We start from the raw sequence: 20027 nt of genomic DNA on the forward strand, positions 1-20027 counted from the left end.
TCATAGATTGTTCAGCATACCAACGAACATTGTTTTCCAAACTATACCATAAATTACCATGTAATTACAGATATATATATATATATATATATATATATATATATATATATATATATATATGTGTGTGTGTGTGTGTGTGTTTTTGTGTATATACCCTAGGGTACATCATTCAAGACGAAATCTTACCTTGTGCATTTTGCGGTGCAAGATAAGATTTTGTTATGCCTTAAACAGTTTATTATGTCAAAATGTATGTCTTGACGTTTATTCCAACAATTACTGCCATAATTAGTTCACACAGAAGTTGAGTGCACTATAACGATTTTAAATTAATATCTAAAACAATTATAACGCCACAGTTCGTTTTAAGAATGTCAAGACAAAATTAGTCACTACTTATTCAAATTTCATTTGCAGTATTATACATCAGCTTTAAGATTCATCTAACATCCTATATTTCACGATAATTGTAATTTACTTTACAATTCTGTAACTACATGGCGTCTTGATTCATAGTCTCCTGTGTCCTATATATCAGCATTTTACACAGTGACTAAATTGTTTCCTCGGTAACCAAATTAATGTCATGACAACGGATAAACAATCATTTCTACCTAACAACTGAAAAATCATTACCAAATCAAAATTTTTATGACATTTAAATATTATATTTCCTTCTAATTCTACTATATAGCTAGTGCAAGTTAACATAGCACTTTCTGCCCTAAGTGAAAAATAAAATAAACAATATAAATAGACGTTATCGTTGTACAATTGGCTACAATATCAGGCATGGAAGCATGATAGTTTGGTGGGGAAACCCTGTACTGTGAGAATTGATCTTGTATGATGATCAGCTGCACCGATTCAAGCGCCGGTCGTGATTCGTAGTCCACCTAATAAAGGGGCCCCATTCTTCAGAACCTTCGTGTTGCATATGGATACAAAACAAGAAAACTCAAATTTACTTCTGATCCATATTGATAATTAATTAGAGGTAATTGGAGGATGAAGTTCGCCATAGATGATTAAACGTATACTGGCAATGTTGGTGCTTATGTTAAGCAGAAAGTTATTAGAAGTAGTGCTGGTTCTCGTACTGAAATGTTATGCATTGAATTTGCCAAACTTGAAATATTCAGTTACAAGTTTACTTAAAAAGGAAATTCGCATCTTTTCACCTAAGTGGCAGAAACACTTACCCGTGTTTAAAACTTCGGTAACTTAGTTTGAAACTACTCTTGTTGGAATAGTGAAGGACAAGAGTTTAAAAAGAAAAATCTTAGCCAAAAGTAGTGAATAATAGATTAGTTCTTTATGAATATTTTTAAATTGTAAAATTCAGTCTTTTAGGGTAAAACCAAAAGATGGTACACGGAAATTTGGACTTTCCCCAGTCGCTTTTGTTATAAAAATTTCTTCTTGTATACAGTAGTAATACATATTACAGATAAAATGTAAGTTCCTCTTAGATATCATGATGGTTTACTTGTGAATTTGTAGAAGGCCAATGACCAAGCGCCTTAGAACGGCAGGAACCAAGGCTCTTGCAGCCAAGATGTAAATAGGAACTTCTCAGAGACCAGGCGTCCTAGGGAGTGGTGGATGATCAGTCGGTGGAGATTGATGCCTTCTGTGGTGTTCTGGCTCTTTTCACCTACAAATATTGCTGACTTGATTAATCTTCGTCCCTTCACGATTGTTGACGATGTCTTCGTGGTTGTCATCTGATGTTTGTTTACAGCCAGCACATGGAGTTGGAAGCACTTGTAAAACCTTGCAATATGTGCAATATCATATATTTCTTCCTTTTTTATAGATGTGATAGAACATTGCGCAATATTTGTTATTTTTTGGAATTGCATTCTGCTTCCACAGACTGTTCTTGTATAAAACCTAGAGATGGTCCGTTCTCTATATATCGTTCGGAAATTCTTTCATTATTTTTTGTCCTGCATTTCTTTCATTTCTGCTTACCTTGAAGAATCTTGAACCTTGATGTTTCTTATATACTCCTTTTTCTTATATCATTATTCCTCATAAATGTATGAACGCTTGAGAGGTAATCTCATAGACTTGTGCATAAACAGTCTTTTCAACAAAATATTTCTTGGAATCTGTAAATTATTTCTCGATATTTATAGAAAATTTGTAACTAATCTGTAAACCATATTTCTTTGCTACTGTGTTCAAATTAATAGACAATTTTGCCCAAAACAGAAAGGAAATCTAAAGGTTATTGAGCCCTTATTTGAAAAAAAAGATGTAACTCCAATGCCCATTTCTCAAATTTTCCGTAGTATTCTGTTGGATCGAAATAAAATATACTGCTATAATTCACGTAAGTGTGGCTGAGAAAACCAGCGATATGATTTTAAAACGCCTTAAGACATTACATCAAAGTGACTGGAAATAACTGTGATGTTATTTTGCAATTTCTTTTTTTCTCAATATAATTCAAAATCAGACCACCAGATATTCAGATTTCCTCTTGCACCCAGGTTTGAACCTATAATAGTCTTCAAAACCAGACCACAAGATATTCAAATCTCTTCTTGCATCCGAGTTTGAACTTTGAACAGTCTTTGATTATCATTTTATTCTCCAGTTTAATGTGTAAGATAGATAAATGCCAAAAGCTTTGAGATTCTGTGACGTACAAAAATGAAACTTATCAAAATGTGTATATATATATATATATATATATATATATATATATATATATATATATATAAACAAACTGAGATTACTGGAAAAATTATGAAAAACAATATAGAATCAACTTACAAACTAAGACCGAAGCTGTTGTTGGAAAATGTAACAAGACATAAGGTATATCAGCTGTTTTTGATTTTCGGTCTGATAAACTGAAATTGAAATTGTATTTTAGTCCAGGTGACAGATAATTAAGTCAGATGTCCGATATTGAGCTATAGAAATGAAATTGAAGTTCTTTTTTGAACATTGAATAGAATTCGTAGTACCTTTTAAATTTGTTCGTTTCTCTATTCTTTCTTATTATAGAGTTGAATAGGAATTGCAATATAATGCCCTTCAGCATCGAATCCATAACCATATATAGTCAAATCTTTGAATCACAATGGGCCGTTTTAATTTAACTCGTGAAATTCGTCTACCTAACATTTCTTATCCACCAGTTTCTCATCATCTACGAGGGTTATTTACAGTGAAGTGGCAACACTGCTGATTCGATTGTCGTCTTTCAGGGAGACAGATGACGAAGGTAGGTATTCCTGCGCAATGTAGTGATCGTGTCGATGTGTTCGTGTTCTCTTTCTACGGTGTATTTGATCATTGGGCGCTTTTAAAGTGAGATGCGTGTGACATACCGTCCAAACAATGTTTACTTCTGCAGAACAGCGTATTTTCATCAAGTTTCAGGTGGCATGAGGTCGAAATATACGTTAGATTCACAAAGGATTAGGTGAGGTCTGTGATAAAAGTGCTCCGGATTATCGGACGATTGCGAGATGGGCTGCAGTATTTAAGGCGGAACGCCAGTCAGCAGACAAAGAACATTGTGAGGGCCGTATTCGAACGGCTGCGGATCAGTATCATGTAAAAGCACTGTGAACATTGCTCGAAAATGATCGACAAAAGACGTGTAGTGAACAGGCTAATGAACCAAGTGTTTCACTTGCGTCACTATACCATATACTAACACACGATTTCGGCATGTGTAAGTTGCAGCCAGATTAGTACTGCATGTCTTGACGGAAGTGTAAAAGTGGTACCAATGGAAATATGCACGCTCATTATCTTAAACGCTAAATGCCATACTGCCTATGCGGTACAAACTTTCTTACTGCGATGGGGTTGGGAAATACTGGAGCATCCGCCTTATTCCCGGTATATGATCTTCTGCAATTTTGATTTGTTCCCAGAAATGAAAGCACAACCTCGGGGAAAACGTTTCCGTGATATTCCCAGCACTGTTCGTGTGCTCTCCCAAAAACCCTCTCACAAACGAGGGCTTTTTTTAACAGTATCCAACTCTGCCAGATATCCGGAAACTTACTCACCAGACAGTCAGGGACTACACCTGGGGATTTTTACCTGAATAATACATTTCATTTTCATTTTCCGGATATGTTGCCACTTCACTCTAAATGACCCTCATAGATATACTTCCAACAAAATACAAAATTTAGCTGCATAAATTGAAAACATAACGATAAAACCGTATACTTCATCTATCTAAGTAAAGCATGAGGAATACGAATCTAGCTTTATCAAGATGATGAAAGTTCTTTATAATGGTATTGCTACCACCAGAATGTCACATAGATAAGCGGGCTTTGTGAAACGAGAGCACCATTGAAAAAACAAACAAACAAAAAAAAAAAGTTCTGTTTTTTGCTATTAAAAATTGTTGGACGTCGTGTGAGTGGTCATGAAACTGTTCAGTCATGTCCAGATCTAGTTCAGATATGTTCTTCAGTTATGTTTTTGAATTTACAATTGATTCGAAGAAAATTGGGCTCACCATTCTTGTTCCAGACACTGCGCATCAAACGCCAATTTCCTGGTCGTGTAGTGACTCTTCATGAGTCAAGTGTCTCGTATGCTGCGCATGCACATGACAGAGCAGGTGGAATCAGGCTTTATCCGCCATAAAATATAGTAGTATGTTCGAAAGTTCTCTGGTAACCATGTACAACAGCATACACATGTGGCTTTGTTGGGTTCTTTCAATTCCTGAACACTTGTACTTCATGTGCAGAGATTTCAGTAATCTCGATAATCATTCATGAATATCTACTGGCTGTGATAGTTTTCGAGTTGATTTTTAAGTGTTAGCTACTTTCCGATGCTACATGTTAAGGATGAATTCATTCTTACGAATTGCTGGAAGCATCAGTTTCTTGAGATTGGTAACATAGCCGGTTTCATCATATCCGTACCCGACTGAATGCAGAGTTTAATCTTGTTTGGTGAATACTTACCAGCGAAGGCCACTTGCAGTTCTTTAATCAATCCGCACATAACTTCGCACAATTATTTTTGTTTCACAAAGAACATTTTTTTCTTATTTTATTTATTTATTTATTAGTTTTCCAGTTGCAGAAATAGAGCAAACTATGGGTACATTTCTGTCACTTCATGTGATGTAAAGCATACCTTCTCAGTATACAGAATACATCTGATGCCAACAATAATGAATGTGCGCGATAAGAGCACAACAGTGATCATAAGAGAATTCACTGATACCCCAATAATTAGTAATATATACAAATATATGGTAGAGCGGAGCAGGGGTACTTCTTTGTGGTCTATCCCCTATTAACAAATTGTATTTTAGTTTCTCTAAAAAGAAAAAAAGGATTATTAAAAAAAAAAAAAAAACTGATATTCGCAGTTAGTGTTTTGCAGGAATCCATATCTTCACTATTTCAGCCAGCTCTGGAGTTTTGATCATGAGCAGTCACTTCGAAAGATAGAAGACACTAATTGAACATCATTTTTGTTCCAGACAAAGTAATAAAAATAATCTTTAATTAGTGTCTTCTAGCTTTCGAATGATTGCTAGTGATCAAAACTCCAGAGAAAAGGGTGAAATATTAAAGATACGGATTTCTAAACAAAACACAATAGTTGCTGGTGCAAGGTAAGTGAACTTTTTATTGCAAATGTACCCGAGAACATCTGCTAGTAATTATTATTCGAATCGTTTTTTATAAAGCTGAAACAGTCTTCACTGATCAGTTATTTGCGTTAGGTATAAGTATGATGACACTAAATGCAGGTAGATTTGTGCTTTAAAAAAATGCCAATGTAGGAAATCCGAACTGTTGCTTTCATTTTAACCCCTTCGTATCGGTTTTGCTTAGTACACACTGGTTGTGCAAACAGAGATTTAGAGAAATGCATTGCAATGGATAGTATATTCCTAAAATATTTCTTGTTAAACCAATCCATTCTTTGTTGGCAAGATATTTTTGCATATTCTGATAGTATTGCAGTACATTTTATTTGAAAGTACTTCGTAGTAAACAATAGCGTACCTCTTTATCCGGTGACTAGTTTCCTGATTATTGGTGCATAATATCAGTGTGCCCTGAGACCTTCCTCGATCCAATAGTAGTTACAAAACTCGATTTTTTACATACTCATCGTTGAAAGCTGTTGCCCTGATATACGTATAATATTAAACAAAATTATCTGAAAAGCCATTATTAGTGTATTACTTATTATTCTCCTACTTCTTCATTTTGAGAAAGTCATCGTTAAAATGTTTGCAAATCCTTCAATATAAATGAAGAAAAACAGCTGTCTCTCTATCGAATTCCTGTTAAGTTTGTTTCTTGTCTTAAAAACTACTATAAGTTTTTACTTCAATTTTTTATAAATACTTAAAAACACTTGTTTCATGTCACGAATTTACTTTTAACAGACATAACATATGTAAAATAAATTATTTGCTGTATATATATATATATATATATATATATATATATATATATATATACAGGGTCAGTCCTTAAAGTAGTAGGACTGAGTCAATTAAAAATAAGATATTGACAGAAGTAACACGCTTAATATTCTTCAAAATATGATCCTCCTACATCCACACACCGCTGCCAGCAGGATTTCCAGTTTTCATACGCTTCCTGGAAGGCGGAAACTGGAATGCTGTTAAGCTGCCTCGTCACAGCCTGTTGTAATGCTTCCACCGAGCCGTGATGATGCCCTTTCAGGGTGGTTTTGAAGCTGGGGAAGAGGAAAAAGTATGGTGGGGCAAAGTCGGGACTGTAGGGTGGCTGAGACAAGGTTGTAATGTTATGTTGGGCCAGATACACCACCACTCGGAAGGCTGTGTGACTCGGCGCATTGTCATGATGCAGTCGCCAGGAGTTGGCGATGGCTGGGCGGACGCGGACGATGCGTTTCCTCAGCCGTTCCAGGACCTGGAGATAAAAAACTGCATTGACAGTCTGTCCGTGTGGAAGAAATCCCCTGTGGATCATGCTTTCGATTTCGTCATGCGCTCCTTTTTAAGGCGTGGGGAATTTCGGGTGTACCATTCCGCGCTTTGACGTTTGGTCGCAGGGTCATACTCAGACGTCCACGTCTCGTCCCCAGTCACCACAATGACAAGTTTGGATTTTCACTCACTTCTTCGAGAAGGTTCTGGCAGATCCGTTTGCGAACGTCCTTTTGCTCGCCTGTCAGCACTCGCGGCACCAACTTTGCACAAATTTTCCTCATTTGCAATTGTTCGTGCACAATTTCGTGAACTTGGGTTTTAGCAATGCCAAGTTCATCGGCAATCATGCGAACAGTCAATCTTCGGTCACTGTCCAGCAAATTCTTCACTCTTGCAACATTTTTTTCCGTTTTGGAGCTCGAAGGTCGTCCTGACCGTGCAGCGTCTTCAACTTCTCTCTCCTCCCTAAACAGCTTGTGCCACTCAAACACACTCGATCTTCCAATGGCGTTATCACCGTTTGCCGTCTTGGTCATTTCATGAGTCTCTTTCCCAGTTTTACCGAGCTTCACGCAAAATTTGATGGCGTAACGCTGTTCCAAAAGATTGGCCATGACGCAGCGTGACGAGGGTCACTCGCAGAGGTTACGATGACGAACGATCTTTACCCTGCTATGGCTGGCAGCCGACTGGTACTGCTTCCTGTCTTTCCTTAGACCCACCTCAACCAACAACAAGTGGAGTAACCACCATCAGTCTGTAAAAAGAAAAGAAAAAGAAATCAGCCCTACTACTTTAAGGACTGACCTTGTATATATATATATATATATATATATATATATACCTAACAATATATTCTTGTTTCGAGTTGTTAATTTTTAAGAAGACAAAATTAACAGGAATTCAATAGAAACAACGAACTATTCAGATAGAGGGACTTGCATGAGGTTTTCAAAGTGAAGAAGCAGGAAAGCAATAAGTAACATATCGGTAATTGATTTTCAGGTAATTCTGGCTTTTTTTAAATAATAATTTTCCAGGACAATATCCTTCAACCATGGTTTTGTAAAAGATACAGTTCTGCAACCGGTGTTGATGTTGGGGAAGGTCTCAGAGCAGACCGATATTATGTACGAATAATTATGAAATCTGCCACAGAATACAAAAGTAAGTGATTATTTATTTGTGTGTCTCCTATATCATCCATCAGCAAATACCTTGTAGTAGTTAGTGTAGTTACGGAAAATGAATAGCAATCAGTTTCTTCAACTATTCCTTTCTATTGTAAATTTTCGCTTTCTTGTTGCATCATGATGTATGATGTTGAAAATTGATATTCAGGTGTGGTGGTAAACAAATACTTTTGCGTGGTACCTCCATTGCTTCCCATAGGTTTTCTATTCTCATTCATTTCTATCTCACCGACTCCATCGCTGTAGCTAAATAATCGGATTCTGGGACGTTAAAACTAATACAACATAACATTGAGATCTCAGTTTCCGTTAGTCTACTGGATATAACTGAGAGTGGAACGTAAAGTAAATAAAATATTACTAATTAAAATTTCTAGAGCCACAGTAGAGGAGCAGTAAGGTGTCTACCTACCAGTCGGATGCATCGAGTTCGATCCCCGGTGGGACGTTCTACCCTTGTCCATTTTCAGCTGAGTCTATCAAATTACCTAGGGATAAAGGTGATTAGAGCATGGTGCTGATCTCATCACATCTATGCCAAGGTCGTGCAAATATGAATCCCAGTATCATACCTTCATACTGTCGTTTGTCACAGTGTCCGGTGTAAAATGGGTGGCATGCTTTTTATTAATTTTTTTTCTTGGTTCAGTTAATTTTGACAACAAGATTTGTGGTTTTAAGCTTATTAAAACATTAATTTTGATTATTATGTATCAAATAACTTAAGTTATTTTGTTTAAAAACATTGTCATTTCAACTGCGCAAATTATTTACTTAATTATATGATGCTAATATTTTTATGTTATAATGAACTATGCGACCATCTGTATCTATGTTTATTGTTATCGCAAAGTTAAATATATTTAAGTGTTCAGCTAGTTTATTTCTATTTTCAGTTATCTCTTCTAGAAGCGAAAAAGGGAGAACTTTCTAATTATAGTGTGGAAGGCCCTGAAGACCATGAATATCAGCAGTTAATATCTAAATGCGAAAACCTGGAGAAACAAGTTGTAGAAATGGAGGTAATTTAATTAATAAATTTGTATGGCATATTCGATTTTCTTTAAATATTCTAAGTTCAATACTGGAACTTCTATTATCGTATTCACTGTTCGAGAATAAAGTGACTTGGTGCGGTGTGTAGCCAAGTTACTAGCATTCAGAGTTGTAGAACTTCAAGATTGAGGAAATGTAAAACATATATGAGTATATTTCGTGATTTCCACACAGGTAATGATTATTTGTAATATTGGTCTACTTTAACCCACCAGTAAAACCTTATACATTTTTCCGTAAATAACTTGAGAACAATTGGCTAATTGTAATTAATTTCCTTTTGCCGTAGGGAAAATGTAATTCACTGTTTGTCAATTCATTTGGGCAATACTAATAAAATATAAGGTGTCTATAACTAACATTTAGAGAGAACTATATATACAGGATGGACGATATATTTTGAAACGCTCTTCTAACTTTTAAAAACTAATAGACAATTAAGCTGAAATTTTTCATCATGTAGGTATTGGCAGGAGGACATTGTTTGACATACCTTGTAGTACAACCAGTTCAAAAGTGTTACCAGTTTTACATATTTGAAGTCTATATGCTAAACGAAATCATACAGTAACTACACTTACTGTTCAGTGGTGCAAACTATTGGCGTTACAGTATCAGAAACGTCCGAATTTTGAAGGCCTCTCATCAACGCAAGTGAGGCCGATAAGGGGATGTAATCAGAAGTACAACTATGTGAAGAAAGAAAGAAAGAAAAAGTCGCGTATCCTGGAAACGGTGTTCTATCAAAAATAGCTCAGCTTTCTTTATATATTCGAAATGTTTGAAGGTTTCAATAGAAGGGAACATTATTTTGTTCAATAATAGCATAAAATAATTAAAGTAGAACAAATAGCTTAAATATGGACTAACTTTCTTCAACTATCAACACTGTTACAAGGGAATTTAGAGAAAATTCTTACTCCTGAACGCTGAACCTTGAAATCTCACTCCGAACAGGAGGGCTATCATGGATTTAGATCCACATGAGAAATATTTTTTCAGATCTTATCTAGTTTGTTTCTGTCATGAAAGTATTATAAATATTAGCTTCAGCATCTGAACATTTGTTCTAGACATTGATTTACGTATATACACCCTCCATTCCAAAAGAAACGGAACGTTTTAAAAAAACAAAAAAGCAATGTGCATTTTGAAACAAATCATTTTTATTAATCAATGTATTCCCCTCCTGCATCGATACACATATTTGCACGCTCCAACAAGTTGTCAAACGACTTCTCCATGTCCTTTATTGGAATGGTCTTTAGGACGGCGGTCGTCGCCTTCTCAATGGCATCAATCGATGCGTGCCACTTTCCTTTCATCGCCAAATGCAGTTCCGGGAACAGATAGAAATCGCACGGAGCGAGATCTGGCGAATAGGGCGGATGATGCAACCGAGTAATGTGATTTTTGACCAAAAATTCAGTTACAAGTCGCGAACGATGTGATGGTGCATTATCGTCCAAAAGAGTCCAACTGCCGATTTCGCGTTATTCGGGCCGAATACGACGAATTCTTGCTAGCAAACGCTTCATGACGCCCAAGTAAAACTCTCCAGTGACTGTCTGGCCGGGCTGAACAAATTCTTTGTGGATAATTCCTTTTGAATCGTAAAAACAAATCAGCATCACCTTAACTTTTGACTTCACCAAGCGACTTTTTTTTGGGTGTTCCTTCATCCGGCGCTCTCCATTCAGCACTTTGCCGCTTTGTTTCGGGCTCATATTCAAAACACCACGTCTCGTCACCAGTTACAATCGATTTCAAGAAGTTTCGATCCTGCCGAGCACTTTTAACGATGTCTTTGCAATGCGCAATTCGATCAACTTTTTGGTCTTCGGTGAGTTTGTGTGGTACAAACCGCGAATTAACCTTCTTAAGGCCCAAAACTTCGGTCAAAATGCGGTATGCAGTTGTTTGAGGAATGCCTAATTCCATTTCAATAACTTTCACCGACGTTTTTTGTTATGTTTGATGAATTCACGCACTTTTTCGATGTTTTCTTCCGATAATCCGGTTCTGGGACGGCCTGATCTTTCGTCATCATCCAGCGTCTCTCTACCCGATTTGAATCGCCTCAAGCACTCGTAAACTTGCGTACGGGATAGACACTCATCACCATATGCATTTTGTAGCATTTGGTGCGTTTCACTAAAAGTTTTACCCAGTTTAACACAAAACTCAATTGCAGCTCGTTGTTTGAAACTCATTTTCCGTCCGATGTACACAACACACTGACAGTTGAAACGCAATAACTTTGTTGCCATGCATCCAAATGTCATGACATTTATACCAGTCGTCAATGAGGGACTACGCCATCTACCGGTAAAATATTACAACAGATGGCACTAGTGGTACTATTTGTTTTCAAAAGTTCGGTTTCTTTTGGAATGGAGGGTGTATGAAGCACGTGGGGGAAATTTTCAATCGAAATATGCAAATAGCAAATTTCTTGAATGGTGCTGTAATGTAAGCCAGCAAACGAGCCCTAATAGTAACTGGATATTTAGTCCAGTGATAAAATAAAAGGAAAAAAGGAACTGATAGAGCCAAAGACCGGAGGTTCGAATTCACGCAGGAACAAGGAAATTATTAAATAAGGAAAAATAATGGCTGATAGCAACACGTATCACAAAGTTAGAAAAAATACAACGTCGAAATAGCGATACAGTGACACCATACAACAAGAAATACCTTGTTTCATGCGAAAATATCGTTTGTGTGAAACAGTAGCTGTCAGCGTTCGTCAGTAGTTAAAGCTTAGATAATTTTATGGTAAAAATCTATACCCTTCAATGCATTTCTTATTCCATGAAAAAATATTTCTTCATTCATGTTCCTTGTAAAAACCTTTGATTGGAAGTGAAACGTATTTTTTCACAAACCAATAAAGCTTCAAACTAATAAGTAATGTCCGGATTTGTATGTAATTACATATTTTTTCCTTCATATGTAGGTTCGTCAAATCCTTAAATGTTTGTGATTCACACCTGTAGGGTGCTTCAACTCAAGTTTCATATTACATATTTTTACTTATTTTGACCAACTGTCTTAAAATTTTACGTTTACTGAAATTTTAATTTAAAATTAAAAAAAATAAACTCTTCAACTGTGCAAGGCTTGCATCTAGATTCAGTTTTGTCATGTCTATCTTTTCGTTTCTTATCGAAAGAGAAATATATCTCTCTTTTTTTGTCATTTGTCAAACCATGTTTCGCAGAATTTTCGCCGATAACAAAAGAAATATAAGAAGAAACAAGTAAACATCCTCCCTCCGGGGTACATTAGCAGCGACGTTTATTCTTAACTGTGGAGGAAGACAGATCACGTGCCTGACAGGCGACTGGCCAGGAAATTCCTAAAATGAAGTCTATTTGATTGTTATCGGAGGTCGGACGGGAAAAAAAGATGAAAACAAATCCTGCAATTAAAGTTAAAACTGTATGCTAGTGTGCTTGCAGGAATTTACTGCAAGAGTTCGTCCCAAGAAGCTGGCGACAATGGCAATATCATAGCAGGTAACCTAAACTTTCAAAGAACTTCGCTTGTTCAACTGAATGACAGGACAGTACTCTAGTATTGCAGTTGCAAAACGCATGTGTTCTGTATTGACCGTCGAAGTTAGAAATGGCTCCGGTTGCCTCAACTTTAACCGCGAAATTGCGGTCGTGGGTAACTATCGATGATGCGTTTACTGCGGACGGTAAAGTGGTGTTGTGCCATGTGTGTGAAAAAAAAAAATGGATGTTCAATGAAATTTCAGTTAGAACAACATGTACGAAGTGCACTCCATGCGAGAAATAAAAATTTGCGAACTGCAAAAAAACAAGTACTCTTGACACAAATGCATCAAGATACTTCAGTGAATGAGTTTTTCAAAGACTTGTGCCAAGCAATGATAGCAGCAAACATTCCTTTAAACAAAGTTAAAGTGCCAAAATACCGTGCTTTTCTGGAGAAGTACTGCGGGCGTCGAATTCCTGACGAATCTACTCTTCGAAAGTGTTATCTCGAAGTTTGTTATAGGGAAGCTATAGATACCATTAGGGGAGTCAGGTAGTTCATATATTTGGATTTCTGTGGACGAAACAACAGACGTTTTGGGACGTTATGTATCAAATTTACTGTAAGACTATTCATGGCTTTGGATTGATTGTTTTAACAAAAGAGACACTGACCAAAGCTTAAAACCCACTTTATTTTAAATTATAATTTGTAACTGTTTCGGATATCTAGCATATCCTTCTTCAGACACTATCAAAGTTAATGAAAATACAGACATATATATATAAATGTTGTTATAACAAAGTTTAAATTCTTTAACCGTCATTTTAGATTACGGTTAAATCTAAATAAAATTAAATTAAAGATGACGGTTAAAGAATTTAAACTTTGTTATAACAACATTTATATATATGTCTGTATTTTCATTAATTTCGATAGTGTCTGAAGAAGGATATGCTAGATATCCGAAACAGTTACAAATTATAATTTAAAATAAAGTGGGTTTTAAGCTTTGGTCAGTGTCTCTTTTGTTAAAACAAATTTACTGATTGGAAAGTTAAGATGCTCCATCTAAATCCTATCTTATTGCGAGTAAAATGCTGGAACGCACGAATCATTCCACGATTGCTCACTTTGTAAACGATGGTCTTAAAGTGTTGTGGCCGGGAGGAGTTCAGGAAGAAAAAGTCCTTGTTTTCTCTACAGGCAGTGCAGCGTACATGTTAAAAGCGACTAGAGCACTTACAGTTTTTTACCCTCACTTAATTCATTTCACCTGTATGGCCCATGCTCTTCAGCGTGTTGCTGAAGAGGTGAGAGACAACTTTTGCGAAGTAAATCAACTAGTTTCTTCCACGAAAAAACGTTTGTTAAGGCGCCACAACGTGTTCAAGTTTACAGAGATCAACTGCCAGACGTGCCACTTCCTCCGAAGCCTGTGTTAACACGATGGGGCACTTGGATACAGGCAGTACATTTCTACAATGAACATTTTCAAAAAAATAAGCCTGTTGTTCATTCATTTCCATCGGAGTCTGCTGTGTCAGTTGGCATTGCTCAGAAACTGTCTAATGACTCAAAAGTAGCGTGTGATATCTCATACATAGACAGCAATTTTGGTTGGCTACCTACAAGCATTAAAAAGCTAGAGACTGTTGGGCGACCTCTTCCGGAATCCATGGAAATCATAGATGATGCAAAGAGACTGCTGCAAAGTGTGTGTGGAGATGTAAGGGAAGAAGTTCGAAAGAAACTAAATGCAGTGCTGGAAAGAAACCCCGGTTACGACAGCCTATTGGCAGTGTGTGAGATTCTCAGTGGTGAAACAAGAACCTCCCTGCAGATATTTCTTCCAAGTACATCCCTCTGTTAAAATACGCTCCTGTTATCTCATGTGATGTGGAGAGGCAATTCTCTGCATGCAAGAATATTTTATCCGATCGCCGACAAAATTTTACTTCTGATCATTTGGAAATGTATCTTGTAACCCATTGTGCAACAATACACAGTTGAACTGCAGGCACGTCTTTTGTAAGTACTTAATTTCAAATTAAAAATGTTCATTAGTGGAAATATTCTTCAATCTTAGTTCAGCGGTATAGTTTAAAATATATAGGACTGCTTTTCCCTGCATGAAATAAATATATATAAAACAATATATTTCGTCTTAAGAGCCCTCACTACTTCTCGAGCATGTCAGATTTCAGTGTTCTGGGAGCGGGGAGAAGGGTAGTGTAGGTGTGGCCATTCGTCTGTCAGTCGAACTCGTCCTGTAGTGTTTCCACTTTGCATTAAATATCGTTATCGGTACTTACACATTTTCCTCTTGTTTTGTCATTTGTTAGGAAAATTCTACCACATTTTCATAGGTGACGTATTCACACAAAAGATACTACAAATTTCTTACTGTTCTTCTTGCAGATTTCGTACAGAACGTTAACATTCTTGTCGAATTATTTTTTTTCCTTTAGACAATTCTTTCATATCAGATATGGTAACCTTGAAATTCCGCCCAAAATAGTTCTCATCAATAAACGTGTAAATTTCGGTTATAAGTTTTCTTTAAAACTTTTCACTGATTGAAAACAATCATAGTGAATCTTCCTGACATTCCTACAGACACTGATCTCAGCATAAACGATGAATCCTATACTTCTGGGACAGTTTACTGCAATACTTCCGCGATGCTTGAATGGCAATGAAGTTGCATTGTAGTCGACTTCGAAACTACCCTGTACTCTGCAACAGCGCTAGAGATATGAATAAGCGACATACCACACACACACAAATACACACACACACACACTCACAACGTGTGAACACAGGTTCTTCTTAGAAACGCGCGCGCAGACTTTTGATACCTGCCGAACAGATAGTAAAATTATTCCCGCACTCCACAGTCCATTGACACGGTTTCCAGCTGTGGAGGAGACCTTTCAGTTTGTCAAAAAGATGAAGGGACTTCGTAATGAGAACTGCTGTGTTGCGTTTCCTGAAGATTTGTTTTTTAGTCTCCCATTGTAAGAAAGCATATGCAATTTCAGAAACGTATATCACAATACTTCACACTCAAAAAATGCTAATACAGTGGCGTCACTAAAATATTTTGTTTGGGGGGCATACTCCCCAACAACCCAAAAACTCCGTTTAGTATTTTAGAATCATCTTCAATCAAGGACACAATGAAATTCGCTTTTGGGCGAGGGAAGGGGGGGGGGGGAGAATATTGTTGCTGCTCTACGCTTTCATATTTTTGTTATCATAGTCATGTTTATTTGTTTCACTTTTATCGTTGCGGAAATGCACATTCTTGTACTTCATCGATTCATTCAGATACTCGTACAAGCACGCAATTTTTTTCTTTCTTTATTCCCTTCTTTCCTTGATAGTTATTTTTCTTAAAAATGCTTCATGAAATACTTCTTTCTCAGCAATCTTATATTTATATTCACTTCACATTATCCGGCGATTTGCCGGATCCGGTTCCGGCGAATTGCCGGACGAGGTAGAAAGACATTGCAAGCAATGAAGCTCTTCACATATGTGCGGCGGTCGCCGGACATTCATCCGGCGAGCAAAAACAGCCGGATCTCCCTGCTAGAATCCGGCGCGGCAAATCGCCGTGTGTAGCCAAGCGGGACATTACAAGCAATGACGCTCTTCACATATACGCGGCAAACTACCGGATGGGTGTTGGGGGAGGAAGCAAGTGTTGCCAGGAAAGAGCAGAAAGTGGCTGCTATAATATGGGAGCGTGTGGTTTTGTGTGTTATGTGGAGTGTGTTTGTGTATGTGGTTATGTTCTAGCCCAGTACATCTGGAGTAATTAACCAAACCTGTATATACAACATATGGGGAAAGATGACATGTAAAATTGAAAACGACCAATACTACCCAAGTGTCGAAATCAATATAAATTATTATTTTTCTATGTAATAGAAGATTGGGAGATGTCCGTGTAGCACTGGACAAATGACCTATAAATTTGCGGTGACCCAAAGTTGAAATATACACTATCAAATATTTCAGCAATACATTCTTTTGCTATATATTTATGTACTATTTTGCTACGCAAAGCAAGAGAGAATTCATGATATGATATTTGATATATATACCGTACTTTATATATTTTATAATTATCTGGCTGTAATTTCTTGAATAGTCCTCTGAATTCAGAGACTAGGGCAGTGCTTTAAAGAGACTTGAGTCAATAGTCGGAACGCTTAAAACAAAAGAATAAACCCGAAATATAATAATAATAATAATAATAATAATAATAATAATAATAATAATAATAATAATAATAATAAAATAAAGAGTTTATGTGTCTGTCTGTCTTTGTGCGGCCTAGGGACCATACAAGTGGACCGAAAGTTACCAAAATTTGGTCACGGGTACATTGGTCCAGGCTCCTGATCAAACCGATGCGTTTTTTTTTTTTTTTTTTCAAAATTCGAACCAGGAGGTCTCAGGGGGGGCGTTTACCAGGACATGTAAAAGTAGTAGAAAATGACCGATATTAGTGTCAAATCCATAGTTTTCGCGGTCGCTGAGATCAATGGTAACACTACCATTAGCGATGACTTCAGCCACCATTTGTATGCGGGCCGGGGATCACTAGAGGGGGGGGGGGAGGAATTTCGAGACATGTAAAAATAATCGAAAATGACCGATATTAATGTCAAATCCATAGCTTTCGGGGTCACTGAGCTCAATGGTGAAACTCAAGATAGCGTTTACTTTCAAAATTAGTCCCCATCAGCTAAGGAACTTGGGCCAGGAGATCACCGAGACATGTAAAAAATAATCCACAATGACCGATATTAGTGTGAAATTCACAGTTTTCGAGGTCTGAGATAAATGGTGATACTTTCATTATCGATGATTTTCAAATTCAGCCACCATTGTATGCGGGCCGGGAGTCACCGGGCTGGAGAATTGCGAGACATGTAAAAATAATCGAAAATGACCAATATTAGTGTCAAATCAATAGTTTTCGCTGTCGCTGAGATGAATGGTGATTCTCCCAAGGTGTTGACTTCCAAATACAGCCCCCGTCGACTGGGAGGCAGAGGCGTTGTTTTTTCAAAATTGGAACCAGAGGATCACAGAGGCGTTTACTTTCTATGTAAAAGTAGTAGAAAATGACAGATGTTAGTGTCACATTCATAGTTTTTGCGGTATCGGCTGAAGACCAGAGGCGATTTTTTCACAATTCGAACCAGGGAGGGGTCTCAGGGGACGTTTACCGGTACATGTAAAAGTAGTAGAAAATGACCAATATTTGTGTCGAATTCATGTTTATCGAGGTCGCTCAGATGTATATTGATACTCCCGATAGTGTTTACGTTCAAATTCAGCCCCATCGGCCTTCCCAATGAAAACACGTACGTTGTTAAATATATATTCACACAAAATGTATCAAATTTTAGAAATGTTTCTTAATTCTTCTCTCATTGTTCAGTTTGTTTACATTGATATTTTATCTGACCCGTGCGAAGAACGGGCATAACAGCTAGTAATAACAATAATAATGCCTACAGACCAGTCTTGGGGTCAGTGGCTGAATGTTGGCTTGAGATTCTCGGATAGACCTCAACGGTTGACTATCCCGAGAGGACTTTAGCCTGATTTTCTCAGTCACAACAGTTGAATACCGGAACGGTACTTTTAAATATCCAGAACCGGGTCGCTATTTTGCCCAAGTTTATCAATTGTGGAAACATTATAGAAAAATGTCTTCCAAAATACCGCTTCTCTAATAAAAAGTGCACATCTTTTCTGTATGTGGTATGTTCTCTCATTCGGTAACAAACAGGCCCGTATGTGTCTCTGACGTTTTTTTTTATTTATTTTTTTGTCTGCCTGTGTCTTAACAAGGCGAGTAGAAAACACATTTTGCGTCTGTCCATTACAACCACCACAACACGACAAGAGTCACTGAGTTTTGTTTCTTCAGTTGCACAGCAACCCTGCTCGCATATTTTTCATCCACGGCAAAACGCCGGATAATATGATAGGGGCCGAAACCGGATCCGGCAAACAGCCGGAACCGGATCCGGCAAATCGCCGGATAATGTGAAAGAGGCCTTCAGTTTGTCAAAAAGATGAAGGGACTTCGTAATGAGAACTGCTGTGTTGCGTTTCCTGAAGATTTGTTTTTTAGTCTCCCATTGTAAGAAAGCATATGCAATTTCAGAAACGTATATCACAATACTTCACACGCAAAAAATGCTAATACAGTGGCGTCACTAAAATATTTTGTTTGGGGGGCATACTCCCCAACAACCCAAAAACTCCGTTTAGTATGTTAGAATCATCTTCAATCAAGGACACAATGAAATTCGCTTTTGGGCGAGGGAAGGGGGGGGGAAGTTAAGCCCGGAAGTCCCCCTAAATACGCCACTGATTACGTCATAATCATAATAGCTATCGCTCTTCTCAGCTAAATCTAACACATCAACAAGTATCTGTAGTCGCTCGCCGAAGACTGAACTTCACATTGAGAACTCTATACAGAACGCGTTGCTGTTTGTTGAAGCAAAAAGAAGACAACCCAATATATCATGAGTCTACTGATGGCGTGTTAGAATCTTACTTTTGAAATAAATTTCTCAGTATATAACGTATTTTCAGTGTGAGATTTGGGAGGGGAGCTTGGAAGAAATTTCCGGGCTTTAACCCCCCAAATAAGGCCTAGTGACGCCACTGTAGTCGTCTTCTGAAAATCAAAACGAAATTAGGTAAGTAAACATGTATATTTTTAAATAAAATGCTTACATACTGAACTTGCATACAATAAAAAGTCTCATATCACAGAAACATACACTTTGTATTGGGTCCATTATTTCCCTTAAATGACTACATAGTAAACAACAAGATGAAAAAAATAAGACACATGCTTAAATTGGTTGTATTTACATATTATCCATACACTGAATAACTTACGTTTCGATTCTGTTTCTTTTCCCATCCCCTCTCTCTTTTGCAGGTACCGTAAGACACGGTTACTTTGCACACGATTTAAGGAATTTTAAAGAAAATCGCATGTAACTTAGAAACGTAATGATTTAGAACACTGTATTTAAAACATATTATAGCTAGATAGCCCTATGTGTGGAAAACATTCGTATAATTTCATTAGTAAACATTCAGTATGACCATAGTTACTGAAATATAAACTTTGGTGAAAAGTAACCCCATAGTTGGGGTCACTTTACACAACATACAAAAAAGTATGTTAACATACGAATATAACGTTTCTGTGCAATGTTTTCCCTTCAGAATTTATACATTTTACTTTCTACATAAAAGTGCATACA

At 37.1% G+C, this 20027-nt stretch overlaps 1 protein-coding gene across 7 annotated transcripts in view; it reads left to right on the forward strand.

Moving 5' to 3' along the window:
- Nucleotides 1-20027, forward strand: part of LOC145661522 (UBX domain-containing protein 11-like) — a 136708-nt gene that overhangs the window by 38711 nt on the left and 77970 nt on the right. For all 7 annotated transcript variants that reach the window (XR_014126897.1, XR_014126898.1, XM_081726840.1 and 4 more), the window contains exon 5: nucleotides 9039-9164. Coding sequence is in view for 5 of the 7 variants with exons in the window: in XM_081726840.1 (XP_081582966.1) it covers nucleotides 9039-9164 (126 nt within the window). In the remaining 2 variants the exon portion in view is untranslated. The remainder of the gene's footprint in view (nucleotides 1-9038; nucleotides 9165-20027) is intronic.

The sequence above is a fragment of the Thermobia domestica genome, chromosome 1 (genome assembly GCF_964235325.1).
Source record: "Thermobia domestica chromosome 1, izTheDome1.hap1.1, whole genome shotgun sequence".
In the NCBI taxonomy this organism is placed as follows: Eukaryota; Metazoa; Arthropoda; class Insecta; order Zygentoma; family Lepismatidae; genus Thermobia; species Thermobia domestica.